Here is a 17,502-nt window from a genome sequence, read left to right on the forward strand (position 1 = left end):
CTACTGTATGTTCTGGTTTTAATTAGAACATTCTCGGGGGGCGTGGCCTGTTGCCGAGGAGGGCTCCACCGAGCTCCTCAGAGATCTGGTCTGTATATCTAAATAAGATCATAGATAGCACCCCTTTTTGGCTAAGAAAGGGGCAGGGAGGATAGCTCCGTAGACTAGGGTCTATTCGTAAGCCACAGCCTTTTTCTTTTTTTTTGGCTGTGGAAGAGATTAGATCCAGCCGAAGCGGAGCTTTTATCTCCGGCCAGTTCTTCTCAGCTGCCTTTTTTTTTTTTGGCAGCCCCAGACAGGCTAGCCCCCCCCAGGACAAAACAAAGTTTTCTCAAGCTAGATTTGATACGGGAGGGTACCACCCCTGTGAGATTTATGCTTTTATTACTATCTTAAATACCAGCACCATTCGTCTTAAAGACTTCTTTGTTTAAATAGACTTCAAAATGGCGATTTCTCTCCGTGGATGATTACTGGATGTACTTAGCCGGGTTTATCTTCCTGCAGACCGCTCCTTAACAAAATAAACTCTTTTTCTTTGGAAATAGAGGGGAGCGAAGCGCTGCTTACTTGTTTATTTATTATGGCACCCAGATCAAAGAAGCGTCTTGCTACAAATGTGTCTAAAGAATTTAAAGAATCTTTTTTGGAAACACAGCCTTTGTCTCCTACGCCCTCTACTGGAGAAGTTTTAACACAGGAATATCTCTTTAAAATACTTAATACCTTTAAGCAAGAAATTAAGGAATTTGTATTGCAACTTTATGATGATCTAAAATCTAAAGTTAATCAAATGAAGGTGAATACGTTTGCAGCCGTGTCTGCCCTGTCAGATTACTCTGCTGAAATAGAGAACAAATTGGAAAGTCTGGAGAAGGCTAATTTTAACTTGACCACCAATATTCAATTTTACAAGAAAAAATTAAAAATAACGAAGAACAGCTTATGATGCTAAATTTTGATAGGAAGGCATTTTCAATAAGAGTCAGAGGATTCCGTGAAAAGGAGCAAGAGAATTTGAAACAGACCTTTGCTGAAGCCTTCAGCCATGCGCTGGGAAGCCCGGGATTTAACTTTGATGGGCAGATTCGGAAAATCTATCGCCAGAACTCATTGATAGCGGAACAGCGACAGCTCCCGAGGGACATAATTATACATTTCTCTACAAAAGAATCTAGAAACGCGATTGTGCAAAAGTTTCATAATAACAGTCTCCGAGTTGATGACCAGGACGTGATTGTCTTCAAAGATATACCTTTCCAGATGTTGAAAGCAAGAAGGGATTACACTTTTTTAACTAAGAGCTTAGGAGTCAACAGATTCGATACAGATGGGAGGCCCCTGCCGGCATCACGGTTACATTTGAGAATCAAAGATTTCGTCTTAATTCTGTTTCGGAGGCTCAAGATTTCTATTGTAGGATTCTGAAGGCGGGACTTCCTGACGCGCTTGGAAGAGAGGAGAGACAAGCGGAAGGAGAAAGCAAACGGCTGGCCATGCGGCTGCAAGATGGAGGGGGTAGCCCCTCCTCCCTCGGAGAAGCAGAAGAACGCAGATCGAGAATTTAGATACTTCAAAAGACTTCCTAAAGTTGAGGACTGAATGGGGGTTTGAGACCTCTCTCCGGTAGAAAAAGTGGACTAATTTTTATCAGAAGGGAAAGCTGGGTGAAACTACTTTGAGCTAGATTCTAAAGTAACGTTAGCATAAATTTGATAGTGGTTAAAAGAATGCGGAATGATTTATGTTGTTTAAACTTTGTTAGATGGGACTATTTTAAAATAGAAGGTTAACTGACTCTTGCCGAAAGTATTATTTGAATATGATCCATGCTATTTAACTTTTATTTGAAGGGAAAGTTGGTTGTAATAGTTCTGAGTTATTTTTCAAATAAACGCTAGTATAAATTTGATAGTGGTAAATATTAGACAAGCAAGAGATGAGGGTAAATGCATGTGAAATGAACTACGTTCTTTGAGGTAAATACCAGACAAGCAAGGGAAGAGGGCAAAATTTACGTTGTTTAAAGCTTATTAGAACAGGAAGCCGCTTGGGATTATCTTAAGATAACTGTAAAAAGAATGTGGAATGATTTATGTTGTTTAAACTTTGTTAGAAGCGACTACCTTAAAATAGAAGGTTAACTGACTCTTGCTGAAAGTATTATTGGAATATGTGGAATGATTCATGCTACAAATCGCTCTGAGTTATATCTTAAACAAATGGTAGTATAAATTTGATAGTGGTAAATATCAGACAAGTGGGGGATGAGGGTAAATACATGTGGAATGAACTAAGTTATTTAAATCCTATTAGAAGGGGAAGTCGGTTGGAATTATCTTAAGATAGAAATTGATTCCTGTGTAAGGTAATATCTGATCTACGCTGCTTAACCTTACTAAGAAGGGGAAATCTGGTTAGATTATTTTGAATTATTGTTTGAAAAAGGGGTAAAGAAAGATCATTTACGTTGTTTAAATTTTACTAGAAGGGAAAGTTTGATTACTTGTCTGTAAAGTTATATTTGAATATATGGCATGATCCACGCTGCTTAAATCTTATTGGAAGGGATCATGAGGTTAGGAAGGGAACGGGAGAGCCTACAGAAGGTCGGGGTAAATAGCAAAGAAGTAAGAGATGAGAATAAAACATAGATAGAATGATTTATACTATTTAAGCATAGATAAAGATGGGGGGCTGAGATCAACACAAAGAGTGGTTTCTTTTTTTTTCTTTTTTCTCTTTTCTCTTTTCTTTTTTTTTTCCTTTTTTTTTTCTTTCTCTGCTTTTCTTTTTTTTTTTTGATATATTACTTTTATTTTTTAATCCATATGTATACAAGATATTTTAGATAGAAGGTAGTGCCAGGTGTGGGCCCTGGGAAGTCGGGAGGATTAGGGATGGGGATTGTGGGGGGTGGGGTGGGGGGGGTGTTAACATAGTTTTAACAAGACAAGAATGTATTTATATACGGTGGTTCTTTTTTATTATTATTATTATTATTATTATTATTATTATTATTATTTTTTCCTTGGTTCATTTTACTTTTATCAGATCAAACACACTCGAATAAAGGCATACACCAAGGAGGGAGGTAGAGGGAAGGAAGAGGGAGGAGTAAGGAAGGAGTAAGGGGAATGTAAGGAGTAAGGGGAATGTAAGGAGGGTGTCTGGGGAGTAAGGGGAGAAGGAAGGTTTGAGGGGAAAGGGAAGTAGGAGGGGAGTGTTAGAGGGAGAAAGGAAAGTTGGAGGGGGTAGATGGGGTGTATGGAGGAGGTGGGGTTGTGAATGATGAGTTGTGTTTCCTTTTTACTTGTTCGTTTTCCCTTTTTCTTTTTTTTTCTTTTTTTTTCTTTTCTTATAGTAAATACCCTGTATATAAATGATTGCAAATGGAATGTGAAAATTGAATAAAATATTTTGAAAGAGAACATTCTCATCTTTCACAATGGTAGAAATAATTAAGTGAGGGGAAAAAAGAAAAAAAGGTTCTTTCTGTATATTTTAAATGTTTTTTCAATGTGAGACTATAACATTTAAGAAAATTATTAATAATTTATTTTCAAGGATGTTAGAGTTTTTTGTAATAATAATGGTTTTTATAGTAAACTTTTGTACACAAAAGATAACCCACTAATATGATAGTAATTATTTGAGAAGTTGCCCTTACTTTCATTTCGGAACATCTCTGTCTTCATTTAATAAAACCCTTGAAAAATATGGATTTCTCTAAGTCAATAACATCCTGAAAGCCTAAACAATGGCACCATATTTGATTCAATTAAAATATAACCAGAAATAATTAATGATACTAGTTTGATTTTGTAACCAGTTTCTCCATTTTAGAGAAGTCCTATGGAAACCTTAAGCAAGACTAGTTCAGCATTCACCCACCAGACATAATCCATCTATGTTGTTACAAAAATCTATTGTCGACAGCCAATGTGTTCACAAGTTCCCAGAGTTCCTGCTTGGAGATATTTACTCTATGACAAAATAATTACAAATTTTATAGTAGACCAGTAACTTTGATCTTTTCCTCTTGCCCAACATTTTCAAGGATATTCTGTTAAAGTGTGAGTTCTTCACTAAATTAATTAGCAGACTGAAGAGAGATGAAAACAGAGTGAGTGAATTCCTGATTGTGATGAATATGCCAAGCCACCTTGTTTACAAGATCTGACTAGGAGCTACTGTCATTTTTTTTAAGCAGAATTTTATTTTTTGAAATCTACCATGGCTATATATAGAACACTGCCATAAAATAAGCTGTTCAGCTATTTCTGTGATAATGGTACAAGTAATTACTGAAATATCTTACCAGAGTTGTAAAAAAGTAGTGATAATATTCAGTCATCATTCCCATGGAGAGAACCTGAGAAAGAACAAAGTGGGGAGATGAACCAAAGTTATAAAAACACAGAACAGGTAATAATAATTGATTCTGTAATGCTGCAGTTTTCAAACTTTTTCAGACTACAGAATCCATCAGGTTGTTTTTTTTAATTCTCCTGACCCAGAAGCAATACTCTAATCATAGAAAATTGCCTACATTCACTTTATTTTTATTCCTTTCTTTTTTCTTTGTTAGGGCCTCAGTCTAAGGAATCCCAGCAAGCTCACATCCTGGAACCCGTAGGTTGTACAAAACTTAATGTGAAAAAATGCTGCTCTGATATACCTGTGACAATATCTTCATAGACTATGAAATAGTGCAAAGCAGTAGTGGAGGGCAGTATGCCTGAAGCAGAAGAATAGATGCCTATTTATACGTACTTCTAATGGCTTTGCAATAATTACAGTAACCACAGGCAAGTCATCAGTACCCCCTCTCCTTCGGATGAGGGCTTTTTGATATAATTTTAAGGTAAATAAATTGGTGTGGAGTGTAGTAATATCAAAGCAAAAATCTTTGATGCAGTTCATGGTTGGCAGAATGAAACAGCTGCCAGAGGAAGTGGATTTTGAATGTCAGGATGCCACAGCAATGATTTTAAATTATTGTTGTTGCATTTATACATTTACACCAGGAAAAGGAAAAGATGTCTGTGGGATTCCTTCCCCTACCAGATACTAAATAACTGACTGGCTTTAGTGTATCTTGCCTTGTATGACAAGGGAAGCTGCTATTTGCTATTCTTCAGCCTCGTTTGCTCTAAATTAGAGGCATATAAATCAATACCAATGAAATAAGACAAAATCCTTAGTGCACATTGTATAATCTTCTGTATTATAATAAGAAAATCAACATGAGAAATATAAAATCCACAACAGGATGCTAACCTCCCATCATGTGTGATTAAGTTAAGATTTGGAACCAGCTGATAATGTCATTGTTTCTACCTAAAAACAAGCAAGTTTTATCAGAGTAATAATATTTAATATGGAGGAAGCAGTCAGTTCTAACTCCCAAAACAGCAAAGAGCTGGCTGATGTACTGATCTGTGGACTGCATCTGTAGAGCAGGCTGACTGTATTTTCATGATAATAGTCTCATACTGTTATCACGGAATAGTTTTTTTAAGTACAAGCTTTTAATGTAAATACGTGGCAGTCCATTTGACAGAAAAGTCAGGTATTTTCTTTCTGAACAAAATACATAGCTGGATAAGTACATACTCCCCCCCCCCCAATAATAATTCAGAAATGTTCTGTAGTTCGCAACTCCAACAGCCACTTTGGGTATTCATAATAAGAAACAAAGCTGAACGATGAGTTTTAAATTTTAACAATAATGTAATAATGATACCACGAAGGATGCATATGCTTCAAGTACTATCAATCAAAATATCTACCTACATATACAGACCTTTCTTACTGTCTCAGGTAATTACAGCAGGTCACTGATTTTCATAGCATTCTCTTAGTAATCCCATATCCTCATATGATGAAAGAATAATAGAGAACATTTTTTTATTATCTGCCCACAGAAACCAATTTAACATAGGCATCCCTTTGGCACTTTGTGGAAAGAGTGGGAAGGAAGCTGCTGCCATTCTAATGCACATAGAAACATCTAGTGATTGACTTTGGAATGAAGTCACATTTCTCAGAGGTATTCTGTCAAGCACAGCATGCTAATGATAAGCATGAACAATGCCAAATGGAGCAACACCGTTTTTTTCTTTCTGCCAGCCTTCCTTCTGATAAAATATGTAAGTCTCCTTCCCTACGCTGAAAAAGCATATTTTATGTTTACCGGCATGAATCAGAGAGAGAGAAGCTAGTCCTGTCCTTATTGATACTATTCTCACTTATCAGTATGAACAAAAGTTTTCAGCTTTCACTCCGTTGTAATCCATTTGGACTTTTGCCTGAAATTTCTGGATAGAAATGTTGAATTCTTCCTCTTCAAATTTCAAAATTATGAATTATTTCAATGTACTTTAGTTTTTTGTCCCAGAGTACCACCATCCAGGCTAATTTTTCTAAATAAGGTTACCTGTGGGCATTCTTAATATCATTTTCTGGCTATATTTCTGGTATAACTATTGCCCTTCCCAGAGAATTTTTTCATGTTTTATTCATTGTATTACATTCTCCTATTTGTTAGTCTATTTCTCTGGACAGTTTCTCTGGACAGTTGAGTAAGATCTATCATGCGGAAAGTCAGTGAAATAGAACAGCCAAATTTGTCTCCTCCTTTTAGACAAATTTCTCTTCATGCAGTACATATATATATGTTTCATTCTTTTCTGTCTGCTAAAGCTTAGCAGAAATCCTCGGAAAGATCCCCCCCCCCCATTTGTTCTGTTCTTATATATATTCCCATCCTGACTTATCTGCACAAAGTTGAAACTTCGCTGAAACTATCAAGTACCAGTTCTCTCACTTCCCTTGCACTCCTTTATTACTTTTGTCAGTCTTCCTTCAACTTATTTCTTTCTTCTGTGAGATACTAGCAGAATACAGAACAGTATTCTATACTCAATACAGTACAGTGAACTGACAAATTAACCAGAACATTTAGGCATACAGTTTTCACTTGGAAGCAGAATCTGAAATGATATAATTTAAATTTGCTGATATAGCAAAAGAAGTACTAACTGACAGGATTCTAAAATCGCAATGAATCCTTTTTTGTGATATGTCCAGCCTAGTTTCTGTCAAGTTGAACTAAAAATTATCTACCTAATTGCAACAGAACAAATCCTGGATTTTAAAAAAGAATTGACTTGAGTGGAATTCTGATATCTTAATTTTCAGTTCAATGCACAATCTTAAAGACATTAGACCCTTTAATAACATTGATTTATTGGTGCAGGCATCTATTACATAATGAAAAGTCAATTACTTGCAGACTAGAATTTCTGACCTTCAGTATTTGAATGCCTGTATTTAGCTGAACTAACTCTGGCTTCCTCAAAATGTTGCTTCAAATATGTTCCTGCTTTAGCAGAGGTATCACTTCAGTGGACACTGAGATGCAATTGCAGAGTCAAATACTGGGAATAGTTCTGCAACCTTCATTCCATGCACTGCATCCCAAGTATTCTATATTCTCCATCTGAGTAAGTGTAAACATACTATGACACTCAATCATGAATTCTTCATTTTATGAACATTCACAATTATACTATCACAGTGTACTATCAGTAATTTTGATAGCAACTTTCTATCTGGACATATATTAAGATTACTAAAGATTCAGTTTTTCAACATCTCAAGGTACTTTCAGCATCTCCCCAATTGTTACAATATATACTATGCAATAATATATTAAGTCTGAGTTAATTAAGATAATCCCCAGCTAGCTACATCTACGGAGAAAGACTCCATATGGACTGTTTGCTGGTGTTGCAAAACAAAGAAATGTACACCAATGAAATAAAAAAAAATTATATGAGAATTAAGAAGTCTAGTTATACATGATTTGTGTTAGGATTTTAGAATGATTGTAATTAGCTATACGATTAAGAGATCAATTATTTATTAAGTGATTAGGCTATGCAACTAATATTTGTTTCAGAATTCAAACTATACCAAAAGCTGAATAGTGCTTTCTGCAATGTACAGCTTTGCTAATTTCAGATATCAGTCAAGTTATTGCTAATGCTGTAGAAAATTCAATTCCTTTAGCTATTCATATTACCTTGAAAATATACAGAACAGGTTAATCTTGTCTAGATGATATATAACTCCAATACATTATGATAACCTTCCATCTGTTTATAATCATTGTCCGTAACAAAATTCAAGAAATTTCTAATGAGCCCTTTATTCTAGTTTACATTAGATAGATAAATCATTGCTACTTGAATGGGTTTTTGTTTTTGATTAGCTTCAACCCTGATTTAAATCACTAATAATATTTCAACAGGTGTGTGTGTGTGTGTGTGTGTGTGTGTGTGTGCGCGCGTATGTATTTCTGTATACATGCACACACACCAAATGCTAATATTAGTTCATTTCCTCACTAGCAATTTATAGCATTTTTTCAGTTATCCAACAACATCATGCACTGATAGAACATCAGTGATGATACATATTGCCTCAACCATGTCTGAATAATAACAGGTTTGTGTACAATAGCTTTAGTTTCTTCCTACAAATTCAAAAGTTCAAAGGTCTATGGAGACTCTCAAGTCATCCAGGTCATGGTTGTCCCAAAGGTGCTTTTTCAAGTGGCAACTGGACTTTCTGTTTTTTCTTTGAAGACATTTCGCTTCTCATCCAAGAAGCTTCTTCAGCTCTGATGAAGTTTCTTGGATAAGAAGCGAAATGTTTTCAAAGAAAAAACAGAAAGTCCAGTTGCCACTTGAAAAAGCACCTTGGGGGAAAGTTCAGAGGATTCTAAACAATACAAAAAGATTCAGTAGAGACAACTAAATATGTAATTGTAAACAACTGTCTGAATCTCAGAGACATGGGTATTGATCCTTTGATCTAGCGATAAGATTTCAACCAGATGTTTTGACCAAGAGGCCTCCCATTGTAATTATTGTTTTTGCCTACATCAACCATTGCAGTTGTGTTTATGTTGTTGATTGTTAAAGTGCCATAATTTTGAACAAATTTATTTGCAGCCTTTACCTCGATCACACTGGCAGCTCCCAGGCAAACAATAATAAAATATAATTCTTCATAAAACAAGAAACTGTATCCATAAAACTGAAACCTAGGATATACAGCTTTGGTAAAAATACATGTTAGGAGGATGCAACAAATCCTGGATATTTTTAAACTGTTCATTGCTGCAAGGTGCCAGGAATGCCTCCATGGGGGAACAAGTTATACATTAGGATAGCTGTCACTAGCAAGTGGAGAAAATTAAGTTTATTATTTATTGTCATCCATCATTTTTTTATATCAGATGTCTGCCATTTGAAATTGGGTATTTAGATAGTGCTTAAGCTTAGGACATGCATAATCTTTACACCTGTTGAGGTGATGCTACCCCAAAGGCCAATTTTTCAGTGCCTTCTACATGCTGATCATCACTTTTAAATGAGTTTCTCCTTTAATCAGGAAGGCTGAAAGAACTTTCCGGCTTTCAGAGAGGGATTATGGTAATGAACAAAAGCTTAAACCTCCCCCAAATAATGCTGTGCTTATTGCAAACCAGATGACATGAGTCTTTCGCTCCTGCTTACCTGTTTCATGATTTCAGCTGCTGTGTCATGTGAACAATCAAATATCACAAAGAACTCTCTGCCCCTCTTCATCTCCTTGAGTAATGGCCGAGCATCCTTATTTCCAGAGGGCAATTGGCGTATTTTAATTTTAATGTTATACCTTGAAGGGGCTTTGATGAGCTCTTGCAGACGAATTAGACCTAGAAAATGATATCCAATCATTCAGATGTCCTTTCTGTTCAATGAATCTTTGCTGCCATTTATATTCAACATTTAAATTCACTGTTCTGCAACAAATTTCAAGTTTGCACAAAATAAAAACTTAATTTGATAGGCTATAATTGATCACATAATTCATTGAGAAAATTTATAGGCTTTTTTTCCCTTCCTTTTCTGAACTTTTATGAGATATGCATTCAAACAAGGTTTTTGGGAAAGCCAACTCTACATCAGAGAGTTTTACCAGGGTCATTGTAAATTTGGGGGTTTTTTACTACCATTTTTTCTCATAAGAAGAAAAATAAATTAAGAGGGAAAGCTGAAAGATGTATTTTAGTGCTATAGCATCTATATCTAGAAAATGAGTAGAAACTATATAGCCCTCTAATGAATTGACACATTTTCCTGTGGGAGGTTTTTGTTGTTCTTGTTAAATGAGTTTTATTACTTAAAACAGGGAATGCAAGACCAATCCACATGTAGACTTTGAACAAAGCCATAGCCAAACAGTGGGGAGGACTAGGACAAAATCTGCTATCTTTGCACTGCGAATGGTAATTAGCCAAGCAGGACATTTCATAATTTTATTTCACATTAAAAATTAAAATTTAATGACAAACTTTGGAAAATATTTTAGGAGCTCATGTGTTTCATGTAAGTACACCATAATATAAGTATTGCCATTAAAAAAACCCCTCTTAAATATCCAAGATCACTGAACAATTAAATAGTGCACAAATGGAAAAACGTTTCATAAAAAATTCAGCAAGTGAACTGTTGCAATACTCAGCACTATTTTTTTATTTTTTATACTTTTTTATTACAGTAGAGACATAAAACCAACAGGAAAAAACAAAATGATAATGAATAAAGAATTATTTATTGATTAAAATAAATTAAAGAAAAGGAAAAAAAAAGATCCTAAGGATAGCAACATAAAATTAATGTACTGTTAAACATTACCAACTGCAAACTGTTAATATGAAAATATTTTGCTTTCAGTTTCTTTGCTGGTCAGTTTTCACCAGCACTGACATGTTCCAAATGTTGCCTTTAGCGTCAGGGACAGTGTGCATGCAACCTAGGGAATTTTGGAACTTGAAGTCTATATACTTCAAAGACGCCCAGGTTTGGCAATGCTGAGATAGGCAGCAAGATGAGGGAAACAGCCAAGTGACTCCCTAGTAATCTAAGATTCAAAAGGAGATATAAAAGTGAAGGAGACAGAATTGTGGTAGGTTTGGCAAAGGAGAAGTGGAACAGTCACTCCAAGGGAGGGAATGAAATTCAGAAAAGTTAAAGTTATGTAGCAAGATAAAGGGTGGGAGGTACATTTAAATATGGCACAACTGGGTTAGAAAGGTTAGAAATGCCTAATGTTTTGCTAGCTTTGGCCAAGCACAGAAACAGAAGGTACAAGGTGGCCTACACAATGTGAGCTGGCAAACAGCTTCCCTTTTTATGCATTATTTATACTATATTTCTGTAAATAACTAAACAAGAAATGAAAACATAATGAGATGCTACACATGAAAAATAGTGCAGAGGTATCAAACGCAGAAATTTAAAGTGGGAGAGGATGCTGGAGAAAATGCACAGTTGAATATTCTCTATGTTTCCTCAGAAAGTAAAGATGCTTCCAGTAGTATTACTATTGTTATTAAATCAGGATGCACATCTTTTTTCATATTGAGAAAGTTGCTAAATTTAAATGGTATTCCAGAATTACAATCCAAAAGGAATTTTTGTAAAAGAAGCATTTGTAAGTTAAATTTGATTTCATGTTATTTATATTAAAATTTAATATAAACTATTTGATACCTGTAGTTTCTAACAATGTTTTTAACATTTAATAATATTTCATTTTATTTATTTGTAGCCCACCTTTACTATTTTTACAAATAATTCAAGGGAGCAAACATATTCAACATACCTTTTCCACCTGTTTTTCCCACAACAATAACTCTGTGAGGTGGGTTAGGTTATATATATATATAATCTCCTTGTTTTATATCTCCTTGTTACAAATATGAATGGATGTGTTTTTCTAAATTCAGTATATAGGACTATATATAAAGGTAATCTTCAACTTTCTTTTGTTAAGCAAGGCAGCTGTTATTTGAGTTTTGAAAAGTCTATGACTTTTCTTGCCACAGTTGTTAAATGAATCACTTGCAGTTGTTGTGAAAAGGTTACCAAAGCTGATCACATTACCCCTGGACACTGCAGATGTCATAAATACAAGTCAGTTCCCAAGCATCCAAATTCTGATGAATTGATGATGGGGATGCTGCTAAGTGCAAAAAATGGCCCTAAATTATTTTTCACTACCATTGTAATTTCCAACTGTCATTAAATGAATAGTTTATAAGTCAATGAGTACCAACATAGTACTCTAGCATCAGCCTTCCAACCATGCATGCAAATAATTCTTCCTTTATGCATATACATGCATATATACATATTTAAGATTTTTCCTATGTCAAAAGAGAGCCTCCAAAGAAAGAATTTGAATACAAGCAAGAGTTGCTTAAAAGAACCTACTAACAAATGGTAATTATGGTAATGAATCTTCAGCAGATTTGTGAATGGACCCATTTGCTTTGCTTTGTATGGTTCCCTTTAACATCTGCAGCATAAGAATTGCACTAAAAGAATGCAAACTGATGTATAAAACAGCATAAAATATCACTCTAGTTACTCTGATGTGCAGGAGTGATTGCTCTCCTGCCAGCTATTGTCTTTGCCAAAGGCCTCACACTGAACTGATAAAATTGTCTTTTTTCCTGGTAGACTGATTTTCTTCTTTCAGTTTTTAAACACCCACAAGCCAATAAAAATATAAACCATTATGACTATTGAAGTGAAAATTGTAGAAGCACTAAACAAATCTGGTTTTGGCTGGATCAGGTTTGTAGGCTTCCTGAAAAGACTTTGAATATAAAAGAAGATATGTAAGTTGGCTGTAAATCAACAGCTTGGCTAAGCTTCTATTGCTAAAGAAGCTTCTTCAGTCATTCCTGAAGGTTATAATAGCAGAGAAATGCATAATAATATCTGCTGTAATTACTGTTTAAAACTTCTTGGCTCAAAAAGATCCTTTATCATATGGTGTCCTCAGCAAGAAAAATTCACATTATAGCTGCTGGTGAATTTTAATGGGAGAAAATGGATTAATTAAGGAAAAGTCTAATCCATAATGCCTACAGATCTCTTTTCATATCTACAAATATGTTCTGTGAGGTGACAAGAAAATATGTCAAAAAGAAGAATAGATTATATTACCTTTATATTACCTTATCATTTTTGGTTCTTTTCCCATTTAGCTCCAAAATAAATGAGAGCCCATCTGAAGCAAATACGATCTTGTCATGAGGATTAGAAGGGATCTAACTCTTTGCTATCTGCTCTAGCTTTGGTTTGAACAGGGCTTCCCACTCTTACATGTTGCATGCTGGGAAGGGAGATGGTGGTTAATATCACTGAGTGGTCCCCCGCCCTGATAAATTTCAGACATTTCATCCCTTAATATGCATCCCTGATATTTCATAGCTTCCTCTCTCAAGGATAGAGTCTGAGTTTGGATTCAAATGCTTACTTTGGACTAAAAAAATAATACCAAAATAATACATAAATTGTATATAGGGGAAATATCATTAAAATAATTCATTTTTAAAATTCATCTAAGAATTGTTTACAATAGATACAAAAATGGGCTGGCAAACCTACAGAAAAAAATAAAAAATAGAATCCCATGGTACTTGATTGAATGTCTACTACATTTTCTTCTATTGGAGGTGGTGCAGTGGTTAGAATGCAGTATTGCAGGCTAATTCAACTCACTGCCAGCAATTTGATTCTCACCAGGCTCAAGGTTGACTCAGCCTTCCATTCTTCCAAAGTTGGTAAAATGAATACCCAGATTGGTTGAGGGCAATATGCTGACTCTGTAAACTGCTTAGAGAGGGCTGTAAAGCACTAAAACAGTATATAAGTCTAAGTGCTATTGCCATCGATACTGTATCTCCAATTTATCCCTAATCCTGTAAATGGTCATCTTCTGTTTAGATCTTATTGGACCTTATTATCAACGTGGTCTTCTTGGTTCTAGTCCAGTATCTTAGGTGAATACAGAAGAAGAAGGCATAGTGCTTCTGAAGTTCTGATCTAATAATTATGCAGGCAGAAAGTCAGGAGCATTTCTGTTAATGTAATATTTTTAAATGTTTCACGATACTTACTTGTACTGTCTTCATATACAACTGTTACTATCTTCCAGTTGTAATGTAGCACCAAATCTAAAACTGCCCGGCTGATGGCTGCATAGTCTGGATAGAGGTTGATGTAAAAAGAGTCTTTGAGATCCACTGTTGGATGTTTCCATCGTGTCTGAATATGTGGAACTTCAAGTGCATTGCAAATAGATTGTACTGCACTGACTGATGAACTGTGGGATGGTCCAAATAGTGCAGCTACCCCTAGAGCAAGCTGGTCACATGCTGAGAGAGAGAGAGAGAGAGAGAGAGGGAGGGAGGGAGGGAGGGAGGGAGGGAGGGACAGAGAGAGAGAGAGAGAGAGAGAGAGAGAAAGAGAGAGAGAGAGAAACATTGAATCAAGTTTTTAAAATGCCAATGTCTAGTAATTTTAGTTTGATTTAATCAGCTATGTTTATTGAGAATTTCTCAAGATAGGTCTAAGCTCAGAATTTTATAACAAATATTTATTTTTTTTAATTCATATAAACCGAAAATAAATAATTTAATTATATTGAATATAATATGTATGAGTAAAGCTTTCAATATATCTTGATGAACAGATGAGAGTAATTGCTTTGTCATTTTTATTTAATCATGGATATATTAATTCCAATTCTAATTTCTATTTTGTCTGGATTATCCCATGTAAATACATTTTCTGCGTTGTATACAAACAGAAAGTAACAATGTATTTGAAAAGTTAAGAAGAGTTTGAAACATCAGAGAAAATAGGCAGTTTTTACACACAAATATTTTTAGGTATAACTATGAATAACAATTTTGTCTGACATACTGTTTCCAGCTCTAAATCAATACCATCCTGTTTTTAAAGAAGATTTGATTAACTAGTCTATAATTTTGACATTAATGGATTGATATGTGCAATCAATATGCATTGAGTGACTTATGTGCAAGTCATTTTTGACTCCTAGAGATCACACTGAGAGATTTCATGACAACCTATCCCTAACCTAGTCTTTCAGATCTTCTACTGGTGTATTCATTACCAGTTTAACTGAATTTATCCACCTTCCCTTTGGTTGTCTTCTTCTCTTTCTTTCCCAGCATTAATGCCGTCTCCAGAAAGCTAGATCTTTGCATAACATGTTCAAAGAAGGATAATTTGAGCCTGATTATTATTTTTCCTTCTTTAAAACAATCAAAAACCCTCTGAAAATCAACATATACTATCACTTTCATCATCATTTTATCATCGCTTCTTCCCCTTCTTCTCCTTCTTTCTTTATTACCTTGATCTAACCAAGGAAGGCACTTTTTGACACTATTCGACTATCATTTGTTTTTGTTAACCATTTTTTACAGTTTAGTGAAAGCATGCTATAGCATTGTGTGTGGTCTGTGACTAGTACTTTTTTGTATTGAGGGTATTATAGATAATCATCTAGGAGACACCTGACTTTTTTCTTATGAGCTAAGACCAGCTAGCAAACACAATTATTCAAGATGATTCAGAAACTGATTACAGGATGTTGTAGGATTGACATACGACAGTTTATACACCGAGTGCATACTAAACTATTTTGACAATGTTTTTGGCAACATCAGCAGACTAATCTGATTGAATTTGGAGGCTATGCATTTGTCCATTCTTCCTCAAAATTCAGAGATTTACATGTACAGTGAAATAATAAGGGAATTTTCAAATTGTTTCAAATCTCAAAATCTTCATTAAAAGATATTCAGATCACAAATCCAATCTCTGGTGATAAAAAAATAGTTGCAAACTTTTTTCTTCTTCCCTTGGAACCCATCAAATTCTTGTGGAGCCTCAGAGTTCTGTGGAATAGTGAAAAGTCCTGCCATAATATATATGCATCAAGAAAAGATATTGAGTAAAATTAAGGAAATCGTCAATCTATACAGGTAAGACTTTTCAGAAAAAGTCCATTAGAGACTTCCAAACACTAATAATTGCAGTAATTGATCTTTCTCTAAGCAAATAAGTTGCCACCTTTGTAATTCAATCTTCTTCACCAACTATTCCTCCACTGTGGCTATTTCAGAGTCTTTCCATTTTTGCACATATAGTAGTCTCAAAGTGGTAATCATATATGAAAACAGTCTTCCATAGCTTTTTCTAATTGTCTAATAGTACTAGCAAAAAACTTCTAATTGAATATTATTCTTTAAAATTCTTTGAATTATTATATGTATTTGAACCCCAAATTTTCTGGCTTTTTACAAGGCAATCAGGCATGATAAAATGACCCACATTTCCAACAAAATTTGAAGTACATTTATACATTCCAGATAATATTTTTGGAGACATATTCCAATGGTATATCATTTTATGAAACTTCTCTTTTAAATTATAATGTAATGTGAACATCACTTCTTTCAACCACTGTTCAAACAATATGTTATAATCAAAGTTCATAGCCTTTTTATCATACAGCCTATCACTTATTCTTCCTGTGTTCTGCAAAAAGATTACAATTTCATCAATTATAATATTGAACAATAATTTTAAAATATTAAATTATTATTTAATAATTTATTGAAGAATAATTTAAATGTTACAGCTAAGATCTAGCCTTACCTTTGCATCAGTGAGACACTTGAGGTACACTTTAGTAGCCTAAGATGTTCTAACACTTTTTACTGACTGACATATAGAAACTGATAATCTTTATAAATATGAGAATGGGGGTTCATATAACAAGGAAGCTACCTTAAGTATAGTAGGGATATAGTTACTGCCCTAGCAGAAAAACATAAAATAAAGGAATAGCTAAGTCTTCCAATTGATAGCAGCTGAAACATTAGCATTTCTTTTAACTGGTCTCTGATATTTAACTGAGCCAAAATACTTTATTTATTTTGATGATATAATAAATAAATTATAAATAAAATGAATATAATATAATAAATGAATATAATAAATTAGGTACAGTTCAACATTGGATCAAAGAGCTATTTCTCATATCTTGAAAAGCAATCAAAATAAGTGATTTATTACATATCTCCAATGACAACAATGATAATTAAGAACATACAACACTACTTAAAACATCTCATAATTCTAAAGAAGATCCTGACACAATTAAGTCATCAATAAAACCACTCAAGCAAAAGCTGAAAAAGAATGGGAGAAGGATATATCTTCATTATGATAAATATAGCAGGTATGTCCAATCAAATTAAGGTAATGTTTAACCAAATGTTTTACATTAGTGTTATTGCCAGTAAAGCTCACAACATTATGTGCTTAAAATGGCACACACACACACACACACACACACACACACACACACACACACGAGGGGGGGGGAGAGAGACGGGGGAGGGAGGGAGGGTACTTGAGATATTTGAATTAATTGTCTGAATGATTTTTTGTTTAATATGATAAGGACATTGTATACACACATCCTAGAATCCCAAGTACTAAAACTAAACAGGAATTTAAAATTTTTAAAGCTAAATTAGGAAAA

The 17,502-nt window shown here is 34.4% G+C and overlaps 1 protein-coding gene across 1 annotated transcript in view; it reads right to left on the minus strand.

Annotated features, from left to right (window-relative positions):
* GRIK1 (glutamate ionotropic receptor kainate type subunit 1) overlaps positions 1-17,502 on the minus strand; it is a 160,069-nt gene that overhangs the window by 57,200 nt on the left and 85,367 nt on the right. The window contains 3 exon segments of the mRNA XM_032220354.1: positions 4,322-4,375; positions 9,594-9,775; positions 14,036-14,293. Of these exon segments, the coding sequence (XP_032076245.1) occupies positions 4,322-4,375; positions 9,594-9,775; positions 14,036-14,293 (494 nt within the window).

The sequence above is a fragment of the Thamnophis elegans genome, chromosome 6 (genome assembly GCF_009769535.1).
Source record: "Thamnophis elegans isolate rThaEle1 chromosome 6, rThaEle1.pri, whole genome shotgun sequence".
Lineage (NCBI taxonomy): Eukaryota > Metazoa > Chordata > Lepidosauria > Squamata > Colubridae > Thamnophis > Thamnophis elegans.